General features: G+C 45.6%; 1 protein-coding gene and 1 long non-coding RNA gene across 2 annotated transcripts; one reads left to right on the top strand and one right to left on the bottom strand.

The window, feature by feature from the left end:
- Positions 1-156: 156 nt before the first annotated feature.
- ING4 (inhibitor of growth family member 4) lies at positions 157-16624 on the top strand. The gene is made up of 8 exons (XM_027681366.1): positions 157-230; positions 13401-13472; positions 13667-13833; positions 14024-14138; positions 14463-14571; positions 14899-15046; positions 15438-15499; positions 15709-16624. The coding sequence occupies exons 1-8, from the start codon at positions 194-196 to the stop codon at positions 15746-15748; spliced, it is 750 nt and encodes a 249-aa protein (XP_027537167.1). The 5' UTR covers positions 157-193; the 3' UTR covers positions 15749-16624.
- LOC113966524 lies at positions 13768-26503 on the bottom strand. Its single transcript, XR_003533862.1, has 4 exons — positions 26444-26503; positions 20542-20587; positions 17242-17345; positions 13768-14077 (listed from the first exon to the last, which is right to left on the bottom strand). It is a non-coding gene; the product is annotated as an uncharacterized LOC113966524 (long non-coding RNA).
- Between the last annotated feature and the right edge of the window lie 2 nt (positions 26504-26505).

Here is a 26505-nt window from a genome sequence, read left to right as displayed (position 1 = left end):
AGGAGCGATGCTCCACTCCCCCCATCGTCCCGTTCACCTCTCGCGGGGGCCGACCCACGGACCCGAAATGGCGGCGGGGGCGGGCGGAAGTGCCCGGCAGGACGGGCGGAAGCGGCTTCCGCGGCCGGGCAGCGCCGCTTCCGGGGGGCGCGCGCGTCCGGTTGGTGGCGGAAGCGCCGTGCGCGGGGCCAAGATGGCGGCGGGAATGTACCTGGAGCACTACCTGGACAGTAAGAGCCGCGGGGCCGCGGCCGCGCCGGAGCCGGCCCGGCAGGGGCACGGACGGCCCGAGGGGCGGGGCACCGCGGGGGCCGAGCGCTTGTCCGGGGCGCCCGCGGGCTCACCCAGCGCCTCGGGCGCAGCCCGGCCTGGCTGTCGGCCGGCGGTCCCCGGGCCGTGCGGGCAGCCCCTCCGCCGTGGGGCAGGACTCGGCTGCGGCTGCTGCGGGAGCCCCGACACCGCGGCCCCGCGGCTGGTTTGTCCCTGGAGAAAGGAGCCCAGTGCTGCTCCAGTCCCTCGCGGGAGCGGGAGCTGGGCTGTCAGTGGTTTCCCGGGATAAACGTCAGCAGCAGGGCTGGGGGAGTCAGCCAGAGATAACTTTTGGATCTATGGGACGGTGGTCTCGGTAGCTTCCTTCGCTGTCCATTTACAATGCAACCCTGTTTTTGTGGCCGAAGAGGAGCTGTGTAAATGCTGATGGAGTTGGTAACCTTATCGGGGAGCCCTCCTTTGGTACCGTCCTGCCTTAACTTTGTCAAACTCTGCCCTTTGGGGATAAGACTTGCAGTGCCTGTTTTACCCACGTGTTCTTAAAACAGCCAGGTAAACTAATCAGAGGAGTTGTTTCTCGAGGAAGAGACTAATGTGTTAAGATTCAGTAACGTGTTCTTTGATGAATGCTGTTTGCACATTTTCCTGCTGATCTGGTGTCACTGGAGACAGGGTAGCACAGTAATGGGGTGGTGTGTTTAAAGTATGGGAGTTCTGGTAACGTGTCTTTTACTTCGTTCTGTCTGGCCAAGTTAAATCTCTCATTCTGTATTTGTGTATGCTTGGAAACATTGGAGCTTGGCTTTTCAGAAATTTTGCTACACCAGGTTTCTTCCAGCACAGAGCTAATAAGGTGTTTATTTGAAGACAAGGGATCTCATTCCTTGTGTCTTCGGTGCTCCCTTTGCCATTAGGAAAGGAAACCTCTTGTAAATTAAATTAAGAAAGTTTAAGAACCATAATAAATTTCAGAGGAAGCTGGAATTGAACAGGCAAGGATCTAGGAACTGCAAGGAAGGAGGATGCAAAAGCCAGGAAAAAGAGTTGGATGAGAAAGCAGATTGTGAGAGAGAAGCAAAGATTTATCTTCTTGTGCTTTTCTCATTCCACTGTAGAAGACTGCAAGTGACTGAGGCTCCTCAGTGGGTAGGACAAGGGCTAGACAAGAGGAGAAAGAAGCAGGTGGATAAGGAGTAAGTGCATGGGGAGGATGCAGGGTTTTCCTCCTGGGAGGGCATTATATTTGATATGAGCTGCAGTGTCAAGATAAAGGAGTGAAAGGTTGGGATTTGCAGTTGGTAGGCAGAGATGAGCAGGATGCAGCGCTGAGTGTGGAGGGGGGTGGTAGATACCAAGCTGGAGAGAAAGGAGCACTGGAAAGTGCTCCCACCAAAGTCAAACACCTCTGGATCTCCTTGTCACTTCCAACTAAAGTTGACTCACCCCTGGAAACTCCTCTTTTTCTCTAGTACAGGCATGCAGAGAAAATGATACACTTATTTTCCTCTCTCAGCTGAGATTTGTGGTCCTGCAGTTGAATTAGAGATTCTCCATTAGTATGATGGTGTCAGTGTTACTTAAAAACAGAAAGCAACAGGCACAATCTAAAAGTCCTTAAAAACTCTGGCTACAAAGATGTTAGAAAGAACAAAACAGTTTTTGCAGCAATGGTTTAGCCTGGTTTGCTTACCCATAAAGCTCTAAAGGCTTTTTTAAGTTTCTGGTGCAGTATTACTTTCCTCTGTGAGCTAATCGTGCTGTGCTTAATTAAGCTATGCTTAACCTGCAGTTTCTTTCAGAAAATCATATTATTTCAATTGTAATACTTACAGTCAAAGAGCATCCATCTCATTTTTCAGTAAGTTAGTCTGCTGATAGGCTTTCCTGTCATACTTTTGTGACTTGTGTCTGTAGTTAATTTTCACAGTTCCAGTATTTAGTCATTGCACCTTTAACACCTCTTACCTGCCATGTTAAAGTATCCCCTTATTAGAAGTTTATTCCCTGTGTAGATTGTAGTTGATTAAATCTTAACCTTTTTTCTGCTAACTTAGAAAAAAAATTGCCTGGGATAACATATTTTTCAGTTTTCTGATTACCTATATTGTTCTTGTCCCAACCTGCTCTAATCTTTTTACATTCTGCTTGAACTTCTGACTCTGTGAAAATGCATAGTCTTTTAGTAATGAGTCTTCTTCATGATACTGACTGAGCGACAGCATTTGGTTCCCTCCTTGCTACTTCCTTTTTCTTTTTTAAAAATTATTTTGATATTTTAAAAGCATTCAGTTCAGTTTTAAAGTAGTTCACTAATGTCCCAAAACTTCGTGAAATTTAATACAAATAAATAGTCCAGAACCTTTGGTCATCTCTTCTAAAGATGTCTAATTTACTTCTTCATTTACATTTGCCTCTTGGAACTGAATTCTTTTAGTATTATAGTGCTATTGCAGATACAGTTTTCAGTTGAATTTTTTTTCCTCCTCCCACAGAGATTCTCTTTCATATGCTTTACTGGCTGAACCTGTGCAGGGAATGAATGGGAAGTCTGTGAAAAGAGGGCAGTTGTTTGTAGGGCCTCTTCATATCTTTGAAGAAAGGAAAGATGTATAAGGAATGAAGTGAAGATCGTAGGAAGGAAAAAGTGTTGGGAGTCACACTTTTTACAGGTTCTCCTTGCTTGGATTGTGCTTCCCTCAAATTATGAGTGAAAATTTGCAGTCAGGGGAGCAGATGTGCAGAATGCTCATAGCTGCAGCTAAAGTCTGCTTTGAACAGGTAATTCTGAAAAGTCAGGCTATTCAAGAGGCAAGATTGTAATTAGCTGGCCTTCGTGACTTTAATCTCTTTGCCTCAGTAAATCTCTCGGCCTTCATTCTTTTGGTAAGGGAAGTGGGCCACTCCACTGCAGCATTGTGAAAACGTTTTAGTGTCACAATAATGAACACCTTGGAAAGCTGATTACAAAGTCAGTTTTCACATTGGGCTCTGGGCCTTGTGTGTGTGACTGTATCAAGCAAAGAGAATAAAATAAAACTTTGAATCACTGCTCAGTCCCTTGGAATGAGAAACACCTTACATGGAACCTCATGCTGTAGTTAAAAACTGTATGTTAAAATGCACGAGCAGTCTGACAAAACTGTGCATAGAGCTTCAATTGCTTCAGTTCATGTATTTTGAGTCCTCTGCTTTGGACATCTAAGGTTCTTTTCCATTACATTTTTGTGGAATAGCCGAATTAAGAACTGTTCTCTTAGTAAAAGGTGTCTGGCTGGTTCTTAGGTCTGATATTTCAGTAGCTTTCAAGTCTTTGCTGTAATTTGAACCCAGGTTTAGACTGAGGATTAGACATGCCTTTGCCTTTGCTCTAAGCTGTTAATTACAAAGCAGCTCTGTCTGAAATGTGTTATGCTCCTAGAAGATGTTTTTTCAGCACAAAAATATGCACATTCCTTTTGTGCTGAACATCCTGACAGAGGAACTCCTGTCTTGTCTACTCTGATCACCTTCATTCCTTCATCCTAATTACTGAAGCTGTCCTTTCAATGATTATACTGAGCCAAAGGATTCAGGCAAGGGGAGAAGAGGAATGTGTTTTGTTCCAGTTGTCTTGTTCCAGTTTTCTTCTTCCTGAATGGTTTTCCCCAGTTGCTGAAGTTAAGCGTAAAAAGTTTTCCATCACTTCAAATATTGTCCTGTTCCTGGTCTCTAAACCATTTTATGCTGGTTTTGAGGGGAGAAAGCAAGATAATATAAGTGCTTTCCCTCAAGCCAGTAAAACAGTGCAGTAACTTTAGTTAGTAACTAAAGTTAGTACACTTTAGTAAGTGTAGTGGGTTGGTTTTTTGGATTTTTTAGGCCTTCCTTAGCAAGGGGGTCAGAAATCTAAGGAAGTATTCCATATCATCCCTTTCCGTAACACAACATATAAAAAGGCGCAGATAAGAGAATTCTCTCTCTTCTCTCTTCCAGTGGCTGAAGGTGACAGGTCTCTCCATAGACGGGCTTTGCTGGTATAGGCCAATGGCTTCTGCCAGCACCACCTGCCTGAAGCGACCTTCTCCCAGGGACTTGCCCAGGATCAGCCTTTCCCGGGGCAGCTCCCAGTGCGGGTTCTCGGGGAACTCATACTCGGAGACGCCGGCCAGCATGGGGGTGCTGCTGGGAGCTGCCCCGGGACAGGCTGATCCTGGGCAAGCCCCTGGCAGAAGGGTGCTTCGGGCAGGTTGTGGTGGTTTGAGACCTTCAGAAATCCAATTTCCAAGTTCAAGCCCCCCCTCCCACAATTTGTCCCAGTGTGAGAGGGTTTTCAGACAAAACACAACTACTCAGCATTGGGGGAGGGGGAAAATACTTACAAAGGTTTATTTACATACATATATATATATAACAACCTAACTATTTCTTCTACAGATACAGTAAGATAGTATATTACATTACATAAGTCCCTCCTTTCTTCCAAAAAGAGTCCAGGAGAAAAAGAAGTCTTTTTTCACTTTTAAGCTACAGTTCTTCTAAATTAATTCTTTTGGCACTGTTAAGTGTCTCTTATCTTGTCTTTTTCTCCTGTTTTTACTTTGTGAAAATCCCAGCTCCCGAGACCTGAGCTTCTCAGAAGACTATTTGGGAATTCCACCCCTCCTTCCCACAGTAAAGGAAAGCGGCAAGACCAGCTGAGAAAAAAAATCCTGAGGAGTTTTTATTCCCGTAGTCTTAGCTAGGCTAGGACCTGCGGGGGCCAAGGACTTCCCCCTCAAGCTTGGGGGAAAGATTCTCTTTGGCACTTACATATCTGGGCATTGCAGCTGCTTTCCCAAAGGTCAGAGCTTTCTCTCAGTTTAGCCCTCTCTCTCTCGCCACCCCTTGATTTACGCTGGCTCCTTCCAGCCGGTCGCAGGCTTCTGCCTGGCTGACTGGGCATCTTGCTGCCGTTTTCCTCCCCCATCTCTGCGAAGTGGAGATAATGCGACCCGGAGGCCTTTCCTGATCCTCCAGGGTCCTCCTCAGTCACCGGCTTCAGGGGGGGAGAGGGAGCTCCACAGCATGAGTGGCTGCTCCTGGCCCAGCCGGCAGGAGCCAGAGGCAAGGGCCCCCGGCCCTGGGCACACCTGGCACGCTTAAGGCATGGCTGCCTCTGCCTCTAGCCATGCAGTCCGAAAATTAACCTCTTCTCTTCCGTTTCTATGAGTATGTAACTCCTGCACGAGCGTACGAAGCTCTTCATTGGTCCCATATAAGAAAACAATACCTCCTGAGGAAAAGCCTTTTTCAAACCACCACACAGGTGGTGCTGGCAGAAGCCATTGGCCTGTACCAGCAAAGCCCATCTACGGAGAGACCTGTCGCCTTCAGCCACCGGAAGAGAGAAGAGAGCGAACTCTCTTATCTGTGCTTTTTGTATGTTGTGTTACGGAAAGGGATGATATGGAATACTTCCTTAGCAACGGGGTCAGTAAGGGAAAAACTATGGGTGCAAAGGAGTTAGAGATGTAGAAAGGAACGGGGGAAGAAGGAAGAAAATAGTGGTTTGTGATTAAAAGATTGAATGTGCATGAAGACTCATTAGAGGAGCTTGTGCTTGCTTGAACTTGAGTTACTGTGCTTGGCTCTTGCACTGGGTTAGAAATACTGTAGTGGAAACTTGGAGGGGGAGAATGTGACTAATACAGATTTTCCAGAAGACAAAATGCAAACCCTGAGTTTTCTTCGTGTTTGGAGTTTTGGAGAGGATTGCAGATCTCCTTTGTGAAAGATGTCATTGAAGCACACACATACTCAGAAAACAGTCCCAAATAATTTTCTACAAGTCTCTGTATGTGAACATGCCATGACTGTAGGGATTGTTTTTATAGTAGATGAACTGCTGAGCAACCAGGTGTATTTTGTACCATCAGTGCTTCCCTCTTTGCCCACCCGGGGGGTACCAGAATGAAGTAAGTATTCTTAGTGACAGCACACCAATGTATCTTTTATGGCAACAGAACCAAGGCATGTATGTTTCCTCAACAACAAAGAGTGTTTCCATCCTCTGTCAACTCAAACCTCTGAGGAACTAAAGCCAGCGTTTCATCTAAATTAGACCTAAATGCTGGGAGAGTCATCAGCAGAGGGCAGGTAGCCTTGGTGAGCTTGAGATGCAGAGGGATGTCACTGGCCTGGCTGCTCTAGTGGCTGCTTGATATAAATTCCATTGTCTTGGAGGCCACCAGTCAGGACTTGTTCCAGGAGCAGCCACTACGACATATCTACCTCAGTGAAGAGGGTAATGGAGAAAACAGGCTTAGGTGAGGAGACCTCAGCTGGTAAGTTAATGTGGTACTGTGTAGTCATTTTACTTTGTGTTTTCCCCTTTTTTTACACTGATTAGGAAGGCATCGAGTTTCCTTTGCTCCTCTATTTGCATGCGTCAGTAGGCACATAGAGATGCACCAGTTCAGGGCTTGTCAACACTAGAAAACTTAAACCAACACAAGCACAGAGCAACAGAAGCAGCATCTGCCCTTATGAAAGTCATCTTCTTTCTTCTACAACTGACATGGGAATGTCCTTTCACTCCTTGATAACATTAGCTAACCCAGTAAAATAAGATTATTCTTCGGAAGAGCTACATCTGTCAGGATTTTCCTCTGTGTAGCTTCATCAAATGAGGGTGTGATGTGTACTGTCGTCTTAATGCTCTTAGAGGACATGGGTGTGATGTCGGAAATTGCTGTGGCAAGCCTTCGATTCCTTCCCAGACCTGGCTGCATTCCAAATTCCCCAGCAGTTCTTTTATCTCTTGTTTTCCCATCTTTACTGTTATCCCCTCCCCAGTGTACCATGCAGCCATACCCCCCTGTCCCTGCCTCTAAAGTTTCTCACATCGTACTTCAGAAATGCAAGTCTCTTAATGCATTTTTTCTATATTCAACACTATTTCAGTGTAATGAAAGATGCATTTTGCCTTTCCGAGACTTCGAATTAGTTGCACCTGTGATGCAGCACACTTCATCTGTGGAAAATTACAAAAGATATCATGCAGGGGGGAGAATTTGGTGATTCATAGGCAGCATTTGTTTCTGTGTGAAAGCTACTGGCACAGCCCACACTAAGCTGATACATTTAATGACCAGTTCATTTAGAATTGATTTTGTTGTTCATTGATACTTTTGTTGGAGCTGATACAAGGTGGCTTTACATGGCAAAGCATACTGTGTTTTCTCTGTATTTCTTCACTCACCCAACTGCAAATCTGATGTGATGGCAAACAGCCCTGTGAGCTCTTTGGTGGTTGTCCGTGCCTTTGGAGGTCTGTGACAGGCTGAAAATGTCAGGAGTGTTGTGAGTTTCATTTCTTGTGTTAGTCTTCCAAGCCCTCTAAGCTTCAGAAATCAAGGTTGATCTTTAAGATTCCCTTTCTGAGACTTAACATTGCCTGCTATCTTGGCTGTGGATGCTGTAGCACTTAGATAGTGTAATAAGAAAATGACAGAAAGAGCCCTCCCTTCCCAGGAAAACAGTCCACACTTTGGGGTAGAATTGGGTTTCTGTAACTGCTGCATTGACTGTCATTGCTGACTAATTCCTGTTTCTTTGGACAGTGCCTGAAGGAGATGTGCTTGGGTGGACTCATGTGCAGTGCACTGGCCCATAGCTTGGGATATATGACATAGGCACAGAATTCCTGGGTGCCTGTAACTAAATCTGTCTGCCACACCCGAGCACCCTCTTTGTAAAAATGTGGGTAGTATTATCCCTTACCGAGGTGTTGTGAGGGTAATGGTACAGGTTAGGATGTGTACATTGAGCCATGTATGAATAGAGGGAAAGGTATACCTTATGCTTGTGCAATAATTTCAGTAAACTGTGTAGGAGGATGATTAATTACTTGAGAACACAAGACAGAGTAGAAGCATTAGTTTAAAAGAGTTATACCTTCTGAAAGGAGGGATATAAAAGACATCCTGCCCCCTAATGAGGAAGCAAGGGAGCGCCTGAAGATTGCTGTAAGCCAGTTGTCATGCAGTAACTTCAAGTGCTACAAAATTATGAGAATCACAGAGTACAGAAAAGTCCAATGTGCTTCCCCCACAAGATACCAGTTGCTTTCCTCTCGGGGGGCACAGAACTTGCCCTCTCATTGTGGCAGTCCCTGGCACAAGTAGGATTTTTTTTAATTACCTTCAGCAGTGTGGTGTCTAAAAGGTTTGCTGAAATATATACTGTTCAATAAAGCCATTGTGGTTATGTTTCCAAATGTATTTTCCTGGTTTTTAATAAATTTAAACATGCATGTAAACATAGTGGGTAAACAGATGTCTCGGGAAAGGCTCTATGTGCTTATATGGTCCTTGGTACTACTGATCATCTTTTAGGAATTTGTACAATACAAATCCATTGTTTGGCACAGTAAAGACGTGCTGCGGGGGATTGAAGCACAGTTGAAGTTATCAGGCTGTGTAGGCTCGCTCTCTGCATGTGTATGTCAGAGGTAACATCTGAGTTAAGTAGCTGAAGTTTAACTATCAGTTGCCTGCACCTGACACCCCACATGTGCTTCTACAAAGAAGTAAATAAAATAATAATTATTGGAGAGGAAAGAGAGTGGTGTTGAAGTCTGCTTGGAGAGAGAGTGTGTGTTTTTTAAGGGAGAAGACCGCATGGTAATGGATGCCTATGGAAGAATGAATGGGGAAAGGAGTGACAAGGAAAGAGGAGAATAAAAGAGACAGAAGAACAGGGGGAGTGAAGGGATAAGAACTGAGGAGAGAAAAGACAACGATGGGTGGAGAGACTTTGGCTTGTGATCAGAAATGAAAACAAGGTAAGAAAAGGAAGGGGTGAGAAAAACTCATTGAGAGACCTGCCCCAATGATTTTCAGGGTAATTGTACTGTGAGAGGAATCAGTAGGGCTGCACATGGCTTCTCTGTGGATTTGTGCAGATGGCTGCATTAGGAATAACATTACCAGCAGGTCAAGGGAAATGATCCCGCCCCTCTGCTGAGCTCTAGCGAGGCCACATCTGGAGTGCTGTGTGGAGTCCAATTCTGGGCTCCGCAGTACAAGAGACATGGAGCTCCTGGAGCAGGTCCAGTGGAGGGCAACAAAGATGATTAAGGGACTGGACCATCTCTGTTACGAGGAAAGGCTGAGGGAGCTGGGCCTGTTCAACCTCGAGAAGAGATATCTGAGAGGGGACCTCATCAATGTCTCTAAGTATCTGCAGGGAGGGTGTCAAGAGAATGGATCTGGGCTCTTCTTGGTGATGCTGTGTAATAGAACAAGAGGCAGTGGGCAGAAAATGATGCACAGGAGGTTCCTCCTGAATATGAGGAAGAACTTCTTCACTACACAGGTGACTGAGCGCTGGAACAGCTTGCCCAGAGAGGTGGTGGAGTCTCCCTCACTAGAGGTATTCTGGACCGTCTGGACACAATCCTGTTCCATATGCTCTAGGATGACCCTGCTTGAGCAGGGAGGTTGAACCAGATGAGCCACTGTAGTCCCTTCCAGCCTGACCCATTCTGTGATTCTGTGACACAGTTGCATTGATGCCAGTCCATGCTTTGGGCCAAGCTGCTGGCCTTGCTAGCACTTTCTTCCCTGGACATTTTCACCATCCTCCTCTTCCTCTCTTGCTGCTATGCAATTTGTGTGGAAAGAGGCCCTTGTTATTCCTTATTTTTGTCTCTGTTGTTGTGTATCAGAGTGACTGTGCTTCACTGCCCTCTTCTCTAGTAATCGAGGATGCCTCTAGGGTGTTTTTTCTTTACAATTATCAGTTTCAGATTCTGAGAATTATTTGGGTATTTTGTGATAGATAGTATTTAGTCATGAAAGTTTTAGGTGAATCTTATAATAAGATGAAAGAGCAAATGAATTGTAAAGGAAAAAAGGAGAAATTCATGAGGAAATGAAATTACATAAATAACATGAGTGCTTTTAGAAGTACTGAGGAAAAGTGTGTGGCATTGGTTGGAATAAAAAAATGGAAACTTAAATCTTAGATTTATCTTTTTTCTTTTTTTAATGGGACTCTTAGGGTGGGGATGTCTAATTGCCAGCACAGCATAGGTCAAGCAATTTCCGCAAATGTTCTGACCCCTGTGATAAATTCTGTGATGCAGAGAATCACTTCTGTTTAAGGTTACACAAGAGCTTTGGAGTTAAGCTGCAGATAGTAGAAAACATCCCCATAGCTAGATTAAGCTATGTACCATACAAATAGTTTGTCGTTCAGTTAAAACTTGCTTGGCTGCAGCTTTATCTTGTTATGCTTTTTGTTATTGCCAGACTCTCTCTGGATCATACTTAGTAATGATGTGCTCAGCTTCCTTCCACTTTCAATTGAACAGATAAAGTATCTTTGTAACAGTTCTGATTATAAAGTCACTGTACTGTCACTTGTTTCATTTTCTCCCATTTTATTGACAAAGCAGTTGCAGAACATTGGTCCAGTAATAGATTTGCAGAGTGAAACATTTTGCTGGGTTTTTAGGAAATAATTTTGCTGGTTTTAGCAGGGAAGGAATTAAAATGACAGGGGTTTGTCTCGTCAGTCCCCATGGAAGCCTGCTCAGCTAACGAGCATCTGGAAGGTCATGGCTCCAGGAGATCGTGCCTCTTAAGTGCTTAACTGGTAAATGATGGTGCCTGTGCTGGGACTCTGCTCGGCCAGAGTCAGAGCCAGGTGACACCTCTCCCCACACTGCCTGGAGCAAAGGGTTCTGCATACCTGGAGGCAGGTAACAAAGCAGGGGAGCCATTGGCCTGGCTGAGGGGCTGGCAGTGAGGGGAGCAGGCACTGGGCAGAGAGGGTCTCTGAAGGGTGGGTGGCACAGGCTGAGGAGATGAGGCTGGGCACATGGAGGCAAAGGGAAGACACACACTGCCCAGACAAGGGCATGTGCTGGTGTTAGTGGTGGTGGCAGATATTTACAGCGACAGCTGTAAAAATTAGAACACAGTCCCTTTCAGGTTCTGTAGCAGAAACAAACTCCTGCTTGAGTTTCTCCTGCAGCGAGAACGTCAGCATGAAACATGACTGTCACCCTGTGTGGGGTTGTTCTGCCCACAGAACAGCATCCTACTGGCTTTTGTTGTAGCTGAGGTGCTTGCTCTGTCTAAAGGTTTCTAGCCCTGCCAAGGGAAAACTGACAGTACCTGGTGGAATTTGTGCTTTTACTGTCTGTCCTTTTCAGAAGACAAAAAGAAATTACATTAATCTTTTTTAAAAACCACAAAGTCCAGAATTTAGAAGCTGTGATCTTCAGGATTAATAAACTCAATATAAATTCAACATATTGTGTGCAGTGCAAGAACAGATACTGTTTTCCTCTAGAGGATACCTGTCTTGTCTTCTGCAGGGGCTGCTTTGGAGAGGAATGAAAAGCAGCATGCTGCAGCATGACCCATGTTTCATTTGCTGTGTAAATTGAAAAGTTTCGAGTTGATGAGTCCAGGGATTGCAGGAAGAAAAAAGGCATGGTCTTGAGATCCCCAGGCTGGATTTCATCCCTGCCATGAGCTTCCTCTATAAGCAATATTAATTTTCAATCTTGTGTCCCCATCATCTTGTGACATGCTTTTTTGAGCCATAGGGATGTAATCTGGTAGCTGGCTGCTTAAACCTTGTGTGAAGTCTGTCATGCTGAACAAACATGGAAGTATCAAATTCAGGAATGTGCAGACAGAATTTTGCCGCTTAGTAATTTTTTGAGAATTTGAATTTGCACTGTTAACTGTCCTTGAATGCAGAGGGGTGATGTGTATGTGCTGTGGATTATGTAGCTGGGTACTCAAGGACTCCTACTACCTGAGCATTTCTCAGGTAACTAAATTAGAAATGGCAACAGAAATCTGTTGAAGCAGCAACTTCATTACTCAGAAGGGTTCTATGCATAACTTATTATATTCTGTTTGTGCAAAAAAGTAAGTAAAAGGAACAGCTTTTGTGCTCAGCAAGGCCCAGAGTTGGTTTTACTTCTTATAGGAATTAATTTCACGGCCTGTGGGTAGTACTTGTTAAAACCTTCCTCTTGCATACAGACCTTCCCAGACAGCTGGTTGCTTTTCAGGGAATTGAAAAAGCATTCATTGCTGTAGAAATATGTGCAGTGAAAATAGAGACTGCTGCCTGGACTGATGTATTGGACAGCTTTGGTGATGGCCAGACACACCTTCAGTTGCACTCCCTGTGTGTTGGAAAGCGGGTTCAGGAAGCAGATATGCTTATGTTGGGTTTCTGAAGAGCTTTTCCCACCACCTTTTTTTTTTTTTTAACCTGCAAGAAAGATTTTTATTTTTTTTTAATTACATATAAAGGTGACAATAATCAAGCTTGGATTTCAGGTTAATGCAGTAACACTAGATCTCATTGTGATTAGACAGGCATGGAAAAATGAGAATTGTTTTTATCAGCTTTGCCAGTTGAGCATCTGGTGATGCCTAGGGGGTGAGTGGCGTAGTGCATTGAAAATTAATTGACTATCAACTTCACATTGCTCATTCAGAGCCCTACAAATGTTTATTATTCATGATGTATGGCACCCTTCCAGGTGTTGGATGGACCGCACTGAGATGACGGTGCAGAAGGCACAAAAAGGAACACGTCACGGGGGGTTGAGACTGATATTCACTGCTCCCTGTCCCACCTCAGACTTCCTCTTTGACTCTGCCCAAAGCATCTACTGTCCCCTGTATGTAAAATGGATGCACTAAAACAAACTCACTTTTCAGTGAATTAGCATTTGATCAACTTCAATTTTTACATCCTTGTGTAGGAACAACTAAATGGCATTATTTACCAGCTGTTGTACTATTTTTTTCATTACTAAGCGGAGTTTTTGAATATGTTATAATGACTGACACTCATTACAAATTTTGAGTTTCTGCTTTCTTAATGTGGATCTTTCTGCATGGCAGCAGTTTTCCGCTAACTAATATGTATTCTAGAACTGTGCTCCCACGTTAAATCTATCATGTTTTTATAGTCTGTCTCCTCTGGAGCTGGCAACAAATAGAAGCACGCTAATGTGCACCAGGGACATCATTAGAGGGGTATATGTGTTGTTATTGGTTAGCTTTGTTCCTGCCTTGGCATCATGGACAAGAACCTTGATTTCTCCATGTATTCTTCTTTCCCTGCAGGTATTGAGAACCTGCCATTTGAATTGCAGAGAAACTTCCAGCTCATGCGAGATCTGGATCAGAGGACAGAAGGTGAGGCTTAAAGATGGTTTTGTTGCCAAGACAATAAGTATGTAGCTTGACCAGCTTTTCTTTGCTTTGCTTTAATCATGGGGATCTCCGGGCAGGGAAAAAAGCCTAAAGCTGCTCCACTCATTCAGTCTCTCTTACTGGAGGGCACTGTAGCATTGTGTGTATTTATGTATTTAATGGTAAACTTGTTTCAGACCTCAAGTCGGAGATCGATAAGTTGGCCACAGAGTATATCAGCAATGCACGAACTTTGTCTTCAGAGGAAAAACTGGGGCTTCTCAAGCAAATCCAGGAGGCCTATGGGAAGTGCAAGGAGTTTGGGGACGACAAGGTTCAGCTGGCTATGCAGACCTACGAGATGGTATGAAGGGAAGTGTCTAGTGCTTATTGGGTGAAAGTCCGAACTAAAGCCCCTAGTCTTGAAAGGCCTTGATCTCTCATTTTTAGGCCCTGCCCGCTCTTTGCTTCTTGGCTCCTTAGTGCAAGCCCCCTCTTCTTTGCCCTCCTGGGCTCTGTCCTGTGGTGACTCCTGGTCACTGTTGTCTTTGCAGGTTGATAAGCACATCCGGCGGCTGGACACAGACCTCGCTCGCTTTGAAGCAGACCTGAAGGAGAAGCAGATAGAGTCGAGTGACTATGACAGTTCTTCCAGCAAGGGCAAGAAGAGTGAGTACCACCACTGGGCTGCAGATTGATACAGGAGGCAGCCAAGTGACTATGGAAGTGGTGGGGATGAAGGCAGGCACTGGAATGGTACAGATCAAAGACTGTTGCACTGGAATCTGAAGGACAGGTAAAAAGATGGTGACCTGTGCGCTTCTTGTGTGAGGATATTCAAGGCCACTAGATAAAATTAAGATGGAGTGCATGGCCCAAAGCTGATATACATTCCAAAGTAGGAGCGTATTTTAATGCTGGAGAGGTTGTCACCATGTCCGGTGTCTATTTTGATGGGGTGACAGATGCAACACCTTTTTCTCTTCTTATCAGAGGGCCGAGCCCAGAAAGAGAAAAAAGCTGCCCGTGCTCGCTCTAAAGGGAAGAACTCTGATGAGGAAGCACCAAAAACTGCCCAAAAGAAATTGAAGCTTGTCCGCACGTAAGTGTTTTAAGAGACTTGCAGGAATCAGGAGCAGCACTAGAAATCAGACCAAGGAAGGCCCAGCCTGAGAAGGATAGCTGATCCCCACCCAGACTAGAAGGGTTTATCTCCTGTCCCTTCTTGGGAAGCAAGAAGAAGGGAATCTTTTTAATTCTTTCAGGGGAGTGTAGGTTGAAGAGGAAAGCAGGTCACTTCACTGGAGTTGGGTGTATGTGCTTAAATAAGAGAAGCATCTGTCTCTGGCAAACGAGGACATTGTCTTGGGAGACATGAAGGGACTCAAAGCCAGTTATTTTGCTGACCTACTTTATTCCTGTCCTGCAGTAGCACAGAGTATGGGATGCCTTCAGTCACCTTTGGAAATGTGCACCCTTCAGATGTACTGGATATGCCCGTGGACCCCAATGAGCCTACTTACTGCCTTTGCCACCAGGTCTCCTATGGGGAGATGATTGGCTGCGACAACCCAGATGTAAGAGCCTGCACTTGATGGAAATGGGGGAGAAAGGAGTGGAGAGAAGACTCTTGGATGGAAAGTCTTGTCCTGCTTGGGTGGGGCCTGATACAGCAAGCAGTGGAAGGAGACGGGGAGTTTGGGAAGGGCAAGGGTGTGGCATACCATGACCTGTTAAGTGCCTCTTTTGTCAGGGTTTTCCTTAAAATGTTTTCTTGCCCCTAAACTTAGCAAGGGACAAGGGGAGTTCTCCTTGCTAACAGTGTGTAGATTGGGTGTGAGTCTTCATTCCCTGATTGCTGCTAGGGATTTAGGAGTTTGTGATCAAATGCTGGGAATCTCCGGTAGCCCAAAAGCAATGATTTCAAAAGAAAACTGCTCTTTAACTGACTGCTCTCCATCCCAACAGTGTTCCATTGAATGGTTTCATTTTGCCTGTGTGGGTCTGACAACAAAACCAAGAGGGAAATGGTGAGTGAACAAGCAACCTGGAGGGCCCATTGGCCTTTGGAAAAGGGAGGTCGCGGGTGGCAGATGGGAGAGTACACTTAAAAGACCTCATAAAAATGAAAAATTGAATTAAGGCTTTGTTAGAGACCTTGGAAAAGGTCTTTTGGGACTGTATGTTTGAGGTTCATGTCATGCCCTCAGCGTTGGCTTTGTACTTCCCTTTCTAACAGGTTCTGCCCTCGCTGTTCGCAGGAGAGGAAGAAGAAGTAAATTCCCATGAAACCTCAGAACTGCTGCAGGAGCTCTCTTCCCCCTGCCAGGGCCTCGTCCCAGTTCCCCCAGCCCTGGGGCCTTGGCTGAGGGGGAGTCTTGCCCTGTTTGTGGTTTGAGCCATCCCTGGAATGGTGTGTACCCTCACTGTGGTTCCTGTGTGTTCTGTATCCCGGGTTGCTTCCAAGTCCCTAAGGGAGGACTTCTCTGTGTACTATTCCAAACAGGTCTCTGAACCTCAAAGGGAATGAATGAGGGCACCAGGGTAGCCACCAGATTCCCAGGGATTCAGGTAGCCCCTGATTTTCCTTGGCTTTCCTTCAGCCTCCTCAGAGTTCATTGCCTACTCTGTGCTTAGAGAACAAGGCTATGGGATGGGGGAAGGAAAGGAGGTAAGTCTTCAGCATTTTAGGTCATTGATTTTCCTGGATCTTTTTCAGGAGAGAGGGAGTAACCAGGCTACTTCTTAATCTAGTGGGCTGGTTGAGAAACTGAAAACCTGATGTGCTCCCTGTCTTTAACCATTCCATTACTGGCATTGAGCAGCCTCTTTTGCTGGGGAGAGGAGGAGGCAGAGGGAGTGTTTAGAGCTAGCTTTGTCTCCCTTATTCCTGGGGTAACCCTGTTGGTCTGGGAAGCACATTATGGGAAGGAGGAAGAATTTCTAACCACGTGGGGAGAAGTGGCTTGGTCTAGCCTGTCTTCCGGCTCCAAAATTCTGCCTTCCTTTTGTGCAGTGGTGCTTCTCCATTATGTTGATGGTGGAAAGTTTGGGGATCAGATCCCACTTGTATAAAACAGAATGAAATAAAATTCATTGAAAAAAAATACTCTGTTTGCCTTGCTGTTACCTCTAAAATAAACTGTGGCAATTGGTCTCTCCAGTTCTTTCTTAGCTCTGCTTTTATTGTAAATTATGAATGTGGTACAAATTTCTCATGTACCAATCCTAAATAGCATTAATAAGTGACATTCTGCATAAGTCAGGCTTTAAAATGTACCTAATGTACTTGCAAAAGGTTACTAAGCTTTCTAGTGAATGTGAAAAACATCTGCCCTATCAGTCGTGCCCTCACAAGAAGGTGGACATTTATTCACATTATTGTTTGATCATGTACTTCATCAGTTGCCTTCTCTTAAATGAGGAGGGGTGGAGGTTATTAAGGTCAACACTCACTCTGGCTGTTGGGCAGCACAGCTGAGAAAATAAGCCATCAGGACAAGCCATGTGCCTCCAAGAATGTGGGTAGGTATTTCCAGATATCCTGATAACTTGCTCCCTAGTGGGTCACAATCAACTTGTTGCCAGAAATGTGTGGCTCCAAAACAATTACTGAAGATGTGTCTCTGTAGTGTCTGTAGGTAACTGTGAGGAGATGACCCACACTGAAGCTCCCCTTTATCGATTCCATTGGCAGGACCTGGAGATGGATGAGCCCAAGTCTCTTCTTGCTGCTTGTGGTTTGCTCATCAGGAAGGTTTAGGCTTTTCACCTGAAACACAGAATGTTTTCCTCACACGTATGACTTGTATGAGGATCCATGGAAGATTTTGCTCTTGTAGTCATGAAGCCAAAGCTCTGCTCAGGTTCAGAGGACTGTGGGTGAAGAGCAATGTTATTCCCACCTTGTCATTGTATGGGGACCCTGTCAGCCATCAGCTCAGGAGCTGGAGTTTTCTGCTCAAGGGAGTTAGCATTGAGTCAGTCCTTGCTTTTTCTTCGAAAAGGGGTCTGTGGGTTCCCGTTTTGCACAGAAAAAAGTAGAGGTGGGTTCTTGCCCAGGCTATGGCTCATGTTTTTGGTACCCCTGCCACAATCTCAGTCTGAAACCCCAGATTGTATTGGGCCACTCCCTGGGGCTTCCCTTCTTAAACAGAGAGAAAGTAAATTCTGGAAGATGTTGGCTATGTGTCTGGTACAGTATTCATAGTGGGGAGACACTGTGCCGTGATCCAGGGGGTGAGACAGCTGTGGCAGGAGAAAAACTTTATTGAGCTGGGGTTAATTCAGACAGCAGCAGGGTGCTCAACTGACAGAAATGGAGGATGTGGTCTGAACTTGAAGATGGGCTTTGGGCAAAGCGCAAGGGTGACGAAGGATGCAAACAGTCCTCCAAGCAGTTTGGTTTTGAGGGGACACGACTGTAATTGTAATGGCCAGTGTTAGCAGCAAGTTCTCTAGGAACTGTGGGCTAAAGGAGTGTTTGGAGCACTAGCCCCGTAATGAAACCACTGCTGACCAAGGATAATAAGTAGCTTATAAAAGCATGTGGTATCATGTGAGAGTGTGTGAGTGGGCAGGAGTGTGTTGCACACCAAACCAGCAAACTGGTTTGGGAAATACAAGTCTAGGGTTTTCTGCAGTCAGCATAGGATGCTGGGAGGGGGAGGTAGACTGGAACGTTCCTGTTTTCAGACTAAAACTTGGCCACAGCGTTCCCATTGTGCTTCTTGGCACACTGAGAATTGGAACATTCTGATGGCCTAATGCAAAACAGATGAGAAACACCTTGGCTGGGTTCTGATTCAGTGCCAGAAAATGGCAAGCAGTGCTGCTGTTTTACTTCCCTGCCACTCTGCTGTTGTGTCCTGCTTCTGTCCAACAAAGGGGTGCTTCAGCCAGCAGCATGGAGCATTCAGGGGACATTTGCTGCAGCTGAGGGAGTGCTCTGACTTACAAGAAGAGGGAACTTAGACCAAAATTTGGATAAAGCCTCAGCATTTTTAAACGGCTTAAAAGTATAAATGCAAATGAAAGGACATTAAAATGTAACCTTGGAAGGGAGGGAATAAGGGCAATAGCTGTGCAATATGTAATCACCAGAGGAGGAAAAAAATCAGTAGAAGCTGGAAATTACAAAGTACAAAAATGAAGCCAGTGGGAACAAAGCCTATAAGTGACAAGGCTGGAAACATGAGCAGCTTTTTTTAGAATGCCTTTTGTTTTTGATATAATTGAACATGGCACATGTCCATTACCAACTGCAGATAGCAGAATTGTTTGTAATGAGAGGAGGGGAAGTGTTCTGTAAATATTTATTCTGTGTTGGTGCTGGTGTCAATATGGGGATGATGTACTTCCTAGGCAAACAGTAAAGGAGAGTTTTAAATAGCATCTATTGGGGCCAAGACTTTTTTGATCAGCAGTCTTCAATAAATTATGTCTGTCGTCCTGTGAAAGCCACCCAAAGGAGTCTGTGGACTACTCTCTGAAAGGCTCTGAACTGCTAAGGAAAGCCCACAAGGCTGGAAAAGAGCCAGCTCTGTGCTGGTCCTTAATGATGTCAAGAAGGCTGCCACAGCAGTCCAGATGTGAAATACTGAAACAGCAGGGAAGTAAATTGCTTCTCTCTAAAACAAACAAGAAATCCAGGTCAACAAAATGAAATCAATTTGACTGGAAGTATCAAAAACAGGTCAGTCAAAAACTACTTTAATTTTTTTGTTTTTAAATATCCTTGTTAATAGTTACCTGTATCACTCTAGTGGTAATGGGATCTGAAAAGTTTACTTCTCCTAGAATTGAAGTGCTTAAAGCAGGGTTACACTAAGTTAAAGTAATCATGAGCTCCTTTACAGAACTGGCTAGCTTGCAGATTTCCTGGAACAGCTGTCAGTGCAACATAAACACTTTCTAAAATGGTGCTGGAGAAATTGCCCTTTTAGAGTGATTGGAAATATCCTAGTTGATGAGTAAAGTCAAGTCTGAGTTTCAGGAAGCTGCAGCCATTCAGCACGACAAGAGGGAAGATTTTTCCAGCCTCTTCAAGCCCATTTATTAACAATAATTGGTCATGCACACAAATGACCAGTTTATCTTGTCCAGCTGTGATTGCCCCATCTTTGGGCATTGTTCCTAGGTAGCTGGGCAAATATATTGATGAGGATGTTCAGCAAAGAATTCCCCTTTCCAGCGAGCAGACGTGCTCACCAAGCTCCCATCCCTTGGGCTCTGCCACCACCATGTCCATTGCATGATGTGCACAGAAACCATCACCTTCCACCAGTGGGACCACCTTCCTCCCCTGCTTTTGAATAAAGTGATTGAACTCGCCCCCTAGCTCAGCAACATCCAGCCTTCCATTAAGCACTTTTAAGGTGTTACCTAACCATACACTCAGAGCCATGTGGTGGACAGTCCCCCCCTCACTATCTGTTTAACAGCTTGTATAAGGCTTCTGTGCTTAAGCAGACTCATTGAAACTCAGCTGTAGGGTGTATTTCTGTGAGACTCAGATTATCACGGATCAATTCTTATGAGACAGTTACTCAGAACTGGAAACACTGATTGGAAAGTACCCCGGAGGTCGTCTGCTTCAGCTTCCCCTTCAAAACAGGGCTGCTGTCCGTCCTACATCAGGTCAGATATATGCTGAGTACCAAAACTCTCTGTAGCAGAGCAACTAGGATAAGAAGCAGCAGCTGAGTGACTCAAGGTGAAAGGTGATATTGCTGATGATCTTAAGGCTCAATTCAAATGCCAGCTGAATCAGTCCGGAGATCTCAGCTTGGCAGTGTAGAAGAAAGACGTTCCCAAGAGACAACTTGCTCATATTGAAATGACTTAAAATAAGCCCATGTCTGCCCAGACACAGCTGGTTTGACAGTTTCTGAGCCATTGTCCCTTTTATAATCAACCATGGCTCTACTTTCTCTCTGCCATGTGAACCAGGAGGATGAACTGTGAAGATGTTGACAAGTTGAGGGGCAACATCTGCTGCTTTAAAGCAAGCAAGGGGGACCTGCAGCATTGAAGGAGTTAAAGACTAATAGAAGGAAACAAAATGCCCTACCTTTCTTTTGAAAGAAAACTGAAGGAAGCTTCTCCAACTCTGTTGCCTAGTAGTTACAGGATCAAAAGAAACATAGCTGTTTTTATCCAATAAAATGCATTCCATTTATAAAAATAGTCAAACATCTTGATTAATTTATGCTAATTTATGTTTATTTTTCTGAATACATAAAAGAAAGTTAAGTGCTAGTTTTAAAAAACACATTTTTGCCCAAGGCTTAAGGACTGGTGAAGCTGTGACAAACACTAAGCTCCTAAAGCTTGGTGTGAAAGAAATGTTCAGCAAGTTGTCCACTTTAGTCTGTTTTTGCAGGTGTACAATTTAATTTCAGTGGCCTGGGTTGCTGCCATTGAATAAATAACTCATTCAAAGTTGAAAACCCATCTGGGAGTAGGAAAGGAATTATTTTTTACACTTTGACAACAAGCAAGGGAAAAATGTGTGAGACCCTGAGATTTCCTCATTCCAAAAGCCTGAATGATGCAGTCATTGGAAGAACCCATTTAGTTACCACAGAAAGACTGAGGTGGGAAGAGGCCTCTCTGGTGCTCTGTAGTCCAAGCCCCTGCCCGCAGTAGGGATAAATTTGTGGTCAGATCAGGTTGTTCTTGCACTAAACAAACCTGCCTAAAAAGACTAGAGCAGTTGGTTCAAACATGCTTTTATGTAGCCACTCCATCTTAGGTTGTATTAATAATTCAAGAAACCATTTTTAAATACTGTTTTTGCTATCAATTAAATATTCCATTTTCTAAATGTCAAGTAAAAAATGCTTCATTCACTATTTCCTAACAAAATAAAATGTAAATTAAGTATTTGAATTAATGCATGTTATAACTCTACTGTGCTTGTATAAATGTGAATAGATTAACATATCTACCAAGTTAAAAACGAGTGCCAATTTTAATATGAAGTCTATATTTATCAGCATATTCGCAGAGCTCTCAACCAATGACAGTAAACCCACCAAAATAAAGTACAAATAAGGAATGAAGATTATTTAACCTGTGATTAAACTCAGCAATTCATAGAATTTTGGTTCGAATCAGAACACCCTCTAATGCTTTTGTCTGTGGAGATGGAGATCTCCGCCCTACTCTGCATGAGCTGGTACCCACATCCCTTCCCACAGGGCCAGAGCTACCAGGTTGAAGGTGTTCAGCACTGGGAGGATGAAGGTGTTCAGCGTTGGGCTCTTCAAGTAGGTTTTGCTTCATGAAAGACTTAGTGCTGTACTGTCTGACTTCCTACATCAATGGAGCAAATGTCCCCCTTCCCTGTCTGCTCCTTTAGGGATATGTTTTGGTAAATGAAGCAGTCTTCCCTTTCCTTTGATGGTCTGTAAGGAATGAATAACCTGGCATGTCTCAGGGGCTCTGTTGGCCCCTTCCTTATTCCACCGTAACATGTACAAAAGCATAACTGCTCATGGCCTCCTCCGCAAGCAAAGAGACTGGTGTTTCTTTTCTAGGAACATACTGAGTCAGGAGAGGTTTAGGTTGGATATCAGGGAAAGGTTCTTCACCCAGAGGGTGGTTGGACACTGGAACAGGCTTTCCAGGGAAGTGGTCACAGCACCAACCCTGTCAGAGTTCAAGAAGTATTTGGACGACACCCTCAGGCACGTGGCGTGATTCTTAGGGTGTCCTGTGCAGGGCCAGGACTCAATGATCTTCATGAGTCCCTTCTAACTCAGCATATTCTATGATTCTATGATATACAAACATATTTCTGTTTAACAGCACTGTTGTTATGGCTGTACAAGTACTCTGATTATTTCAATCCAGCTAACATGAGAAAGTAGATTTGGGCATTTTTTACCAGAATTGCCTTTCTGAAATCACTGTTGGGGTTTTTTTTCACCATAACAGGTGTTTTTGAAAGCATTTTTTCTATCATCTCTGCTTACATTTCAAATTATTTAAGACACAATCTTTCTAGGAATGCTGCTTGACAAGTCACTGAGTCTGGAATTCACACTTAATCTTTGAAGCCTCCATCTTTATGAGTTTTTGAAGTGATCGGACATCCTCTCCTTGCCCAAACCCCCCACTTTAACTCAGAGAGCTGACACACTGACAAACATCAGACATCATTCCTTCTTCTTTGGTTAAGCGCTCTGTGCCTTTTCTTGGTGGGCTAGGCCAGTGTGCGTGTTGAAGAACCATGCTATGCACCTGGCTCTGCAGTCCCCCTATCCCTGTTGGTCCTCTGCTCACTACAGCTAAGACCCAGCTTGGAACCATGCTGCTACAGCAATGTCAACCTCTCCTGCCTATATCTAATATCTCTAGTCATGCCTCTTGCCATCCTGGGCTGAGGGACTGGGCACCATGCACAAAGTAGAAGGGAAACAGTGGACTTGGGGATTGGATCAGTGCCTTGAGTCCGGGATGGTGATATTTTTGGGTGTTCGCCTTGACGTTCTCATGATTATATTACCTGATGAAGTAACAATATAACGTTATAGCAGAGGAGGGAGGGTCTGCAAGCCACGGTCCTGGATTTTTCAAGAGTTTTTCAGGCACTGCTGCTGGTGGTAGTGTTTGTGGTGGAACACGCAGCATGGAAAATGCTGAGAAACAGCTGAAGTATTTTAGACAAAAACAAGACTAACTCGGGAGAGGAGCTTGTCTGCTGAAGGGTGGTCCCCCACAAACCAGACAGGCTCTTATAAAGCTCAGAATTGACACAGCAGTTGGATAGCAACATGGAAAATGCCACTCCAGCAAGTTGCTATCCAGCTGTTACCCTCCCTGCTGCTGGCATCAGACGCTCTGTAGGCCTGGGGGTTACAGCTGTGCTCATCAGCCCGGTGAGCTCCAGATGGCACAGGAACACTGTCTGCAGGAAACTGCTGTGTGGTGGCTCTGAAAACAAGGGTGCAAATCTGCTTCAGTGCAAAAATTATACAACTTGTTATGTGGCATTAGGGGTACAACCTTAAAAGTACGAGGTCAACATTCAGAAATCAGAAAAAAATGGAATTAATATCATCCCTGTGCTGTGCATTTCTGACCACTATAATTGCTTGAAGCAGCAGTAGGGAGTAGACTCCCCCCCAGCTCTCAGCATTGATGCATTGTGTCCAAATTACTGTTCCTCCTATCCTCGTCCCTCCCCTAAAGATGACTTCTTTTTTTTCAGAGGCTTAAACAACAAGTGCCCCACAGCCAGCTGTCACACGCCCAGCCAAACAGCACTGCACTGTCTCCTGCACTTGCAGCCTCCCAACCCTGCTGGGTGCATGCTGGAGACTAGCTGGCTCCTTCTTGTGGACTGTGAGTTCCTTGAAGCATTCTGACAACCTGAACCAAATCCAGGGTGTGCCACAGTGCATGAGAAGTGCTAAGTAGCCAATCTGTCCTCACATCACTAACCACCTTCTTTCCAAATATGCAGTAGCTTCCCACAGGCACTGCTATTAGAGCACTCACCAAGGGTGACTTCTTTGACAGCTCCTTTGTCTTCTGCCTTGTGTTTGAGTTCTCAGTGTATGTCTGGGGACTCTGGTCCATTCGTTCTTGTTTTCTGTTTTCATACACCATAAATCTCTTGCTGGCACATGTAGACAGAGGCTGTGTAGCCAGCACCTGACAGACATTAATAACACTGCATGGTATTGCCCAGAGAAGTTGTGGATGCCCCATCCCTGAAAGTGTTCAAGGCCAGGTTGGATGGGGCTTTGAGCAATGTGGTCCAGTGGAAGATGTCCCTGCCCATGGCGTGGGGTTCAACTAAATGATCTTTAAGGTCTTTTCCAACACAAATTCTATGACATGCCACATCGGTGTGCTTTCCTAAGTCCAGCATTTCCATCAGCCACTGAGATCAGCACTGAACTTCTCCAGGAAGCTGCTCAGTCAGGGCAACAGAACTCAACCTGGTCTCTGTTGTCATGGGGAAGTGGAGGGTTGTCCTGCATGGCAGAGACATCCTCCAGGCCCCTTTCTCTCTCTCTCTGGGGGGGTCCGTCTCCAACTTCGCTTGGGACTCTTTCTCCCGAGCGCCGGGCCTACCTCCACGGCCCGTCCACTTGGCTCAGCTTCAATGCTGAGCCTCTCCTCCACTTTCCAGTGGAGGGAAAGGAAAAGCCCCCCTCCACAGCTTAGCTGTAGAAAAGGAGGGGGGAGAAGGCTTGGCTGCAAATGCCTGCCTCTCTCCTCTTACCTCAAGTCAGGTTCAGGTGCTGTGAGTCTCTTCCCTCACTGCACACACTCAAAATGCTGCCTCATAACTCTACTCTGGCCTAGACAGAGCTGGGGGGCCACAGGGCTCCCCTCTCCCCCCTGGAGGGGGAAGAAGGAGCCCAGCCACCCCCTGGCCTTCCACACCTACACCCAGCAGACACCAACAAGCTTGCCAACAGCTTCCGGTGGGCTGTGTATATATGATTTTAAGCAGAAGCGAACAACATGAGTGGTGATTGGCTCTTCAGGGAACACTGCCCTGGCACCCAATCACCTCTGAGTCCCCCTCTTCTTGAGGGGGGGCCAATCTCAAACCATGACAGGGGATTAACAGAGCTGGGGAGCTGAAGGCCCTGGAGTTGTCTAAAATCAGCTAAAAAGCAGTATCTCTCAAGCTAAGCAATGGAAGACCAGGAACTGGCTAAAATTTGCAAGCACCAGTAGGGTTACCTGTTTTAGTATGAGTGGCAAGAGCTAGCTGGAAAAAGTCTCCTGCTCACTGTCTTTCTAAAGAGCAGCAAAACCATCCAAAATTCAGTGCTGCTGCTAAGGAGTCAGGCTTCAAGCTTCTCAGAAGCACTACCTTCCAACAAGACACCTTAGAGCAAACTACAGCTTGTCTCCTGCCAGGACCTGCAGAGCTACGTGGTGCTGCCAGACACCTTTTTAACAGACTACATGTCTGGAGTGATTTGAGCTTCCACCTTGACAGCCTGGATGGCCACAGGGCACTGGCAGGAGATGTGTCAGCCATGCAAGCACAGCCGGCACATCCGCAGCACTCTCTGCAGCTGTTTCATATAGCAGAGCCACTGGAATCTCCCAGGATTTGCGACAGAAGCGACTCCTGCAGCAGCATACTGCTGCAGAGCTGAAAACTTTGTCAGCTTTGCCCACAGCTCCTCCTTGGTTCTGCAAGGGTGTCACTCTGCAGGCTGTGGGGTGACACGGCAGGCACGTGGAGCTGCTGTGCCAGCCTGTGTTCTGCTTATGGCTGCAGTTCTTGGACCTGCTGTGCCAAGCATTTTCCTTCCAACCTGACAGCTGCTTGCCCCTGATGGTTATGGTCATGTCTTTCCCTCTCACATCAGAAAGTGCCCAGCTGCGGGAGGCACTGTGTCGGCTCCTATCCATTGGGTGCACATGTGGATTGCTGTGCCTGTGCCCCACACTTCTTGTGTCTCTGTATTAAGAACTGGGCATGGGTGTGGTTCTCCCTCAAATAAGTCCTATGGGGCTCTGTGCATCTCTACGCTGGTGGCCCCAAAGCTTGTTTTGCTGGGAGCATTCCCGCTTTTCCTGAGACGGCTTTACTGTGTAGAGTACAGTGCTCAGAGTACCTGTGCCAGATGCAGAGGAAGACCAGCTGGTGCTCTCTTGACTCTCTGGGAGTTCAGAAAGTGGCATGGCTGCCCAGAAGAGATCAAACCATCTTCCTATTGTATCCTGAAGCAAGCTGGTGCTGGGACACCTGTGCAGATGTTGTCCCTTTCCCCTCCAGAAGAGCATAAAATTTTGGGGTGCAAGGTACCCCAGAGATACCACTTTTGGGGTACCCTCAGCCCTTGGTTAGCCTGACCAGGCCTCAAATGCTGTTGCATGTTGTTGCCAGCCACCACCATGTTCACAGGCAGAGAGGGAAGCTCCCAGTTTGGTTCCTGCTCCTCCTTGTCCCCATGACCCGGTGTCTCCCTTTCCTGTGGGGTGCCTACCTGCCCTCACTCCCCCACATGCATGAGCCTGGGCTTTGGCTGCCCTCCACAGGCCCCTCCCC

Source organism: Neopelma chrysocephalum, unplaced genomic scaffold (genome assembly GCF_003984885.1).
Source record: "Neopelma chrysocephalum unplaced genomic scaffold, ASM398488v2 Primary Assembly neopelma1_60, whole genome shotgun sequence".
Lineage (NCBI taxonomy): Eukaryota > Metazoa > Chordata > Aves > Passeriformes > Pipridae > Neopelma > Neopelma chrysocephalum.
This window is presented reverse-complemented; position numbering and strand designations above follow the sequence as displayed.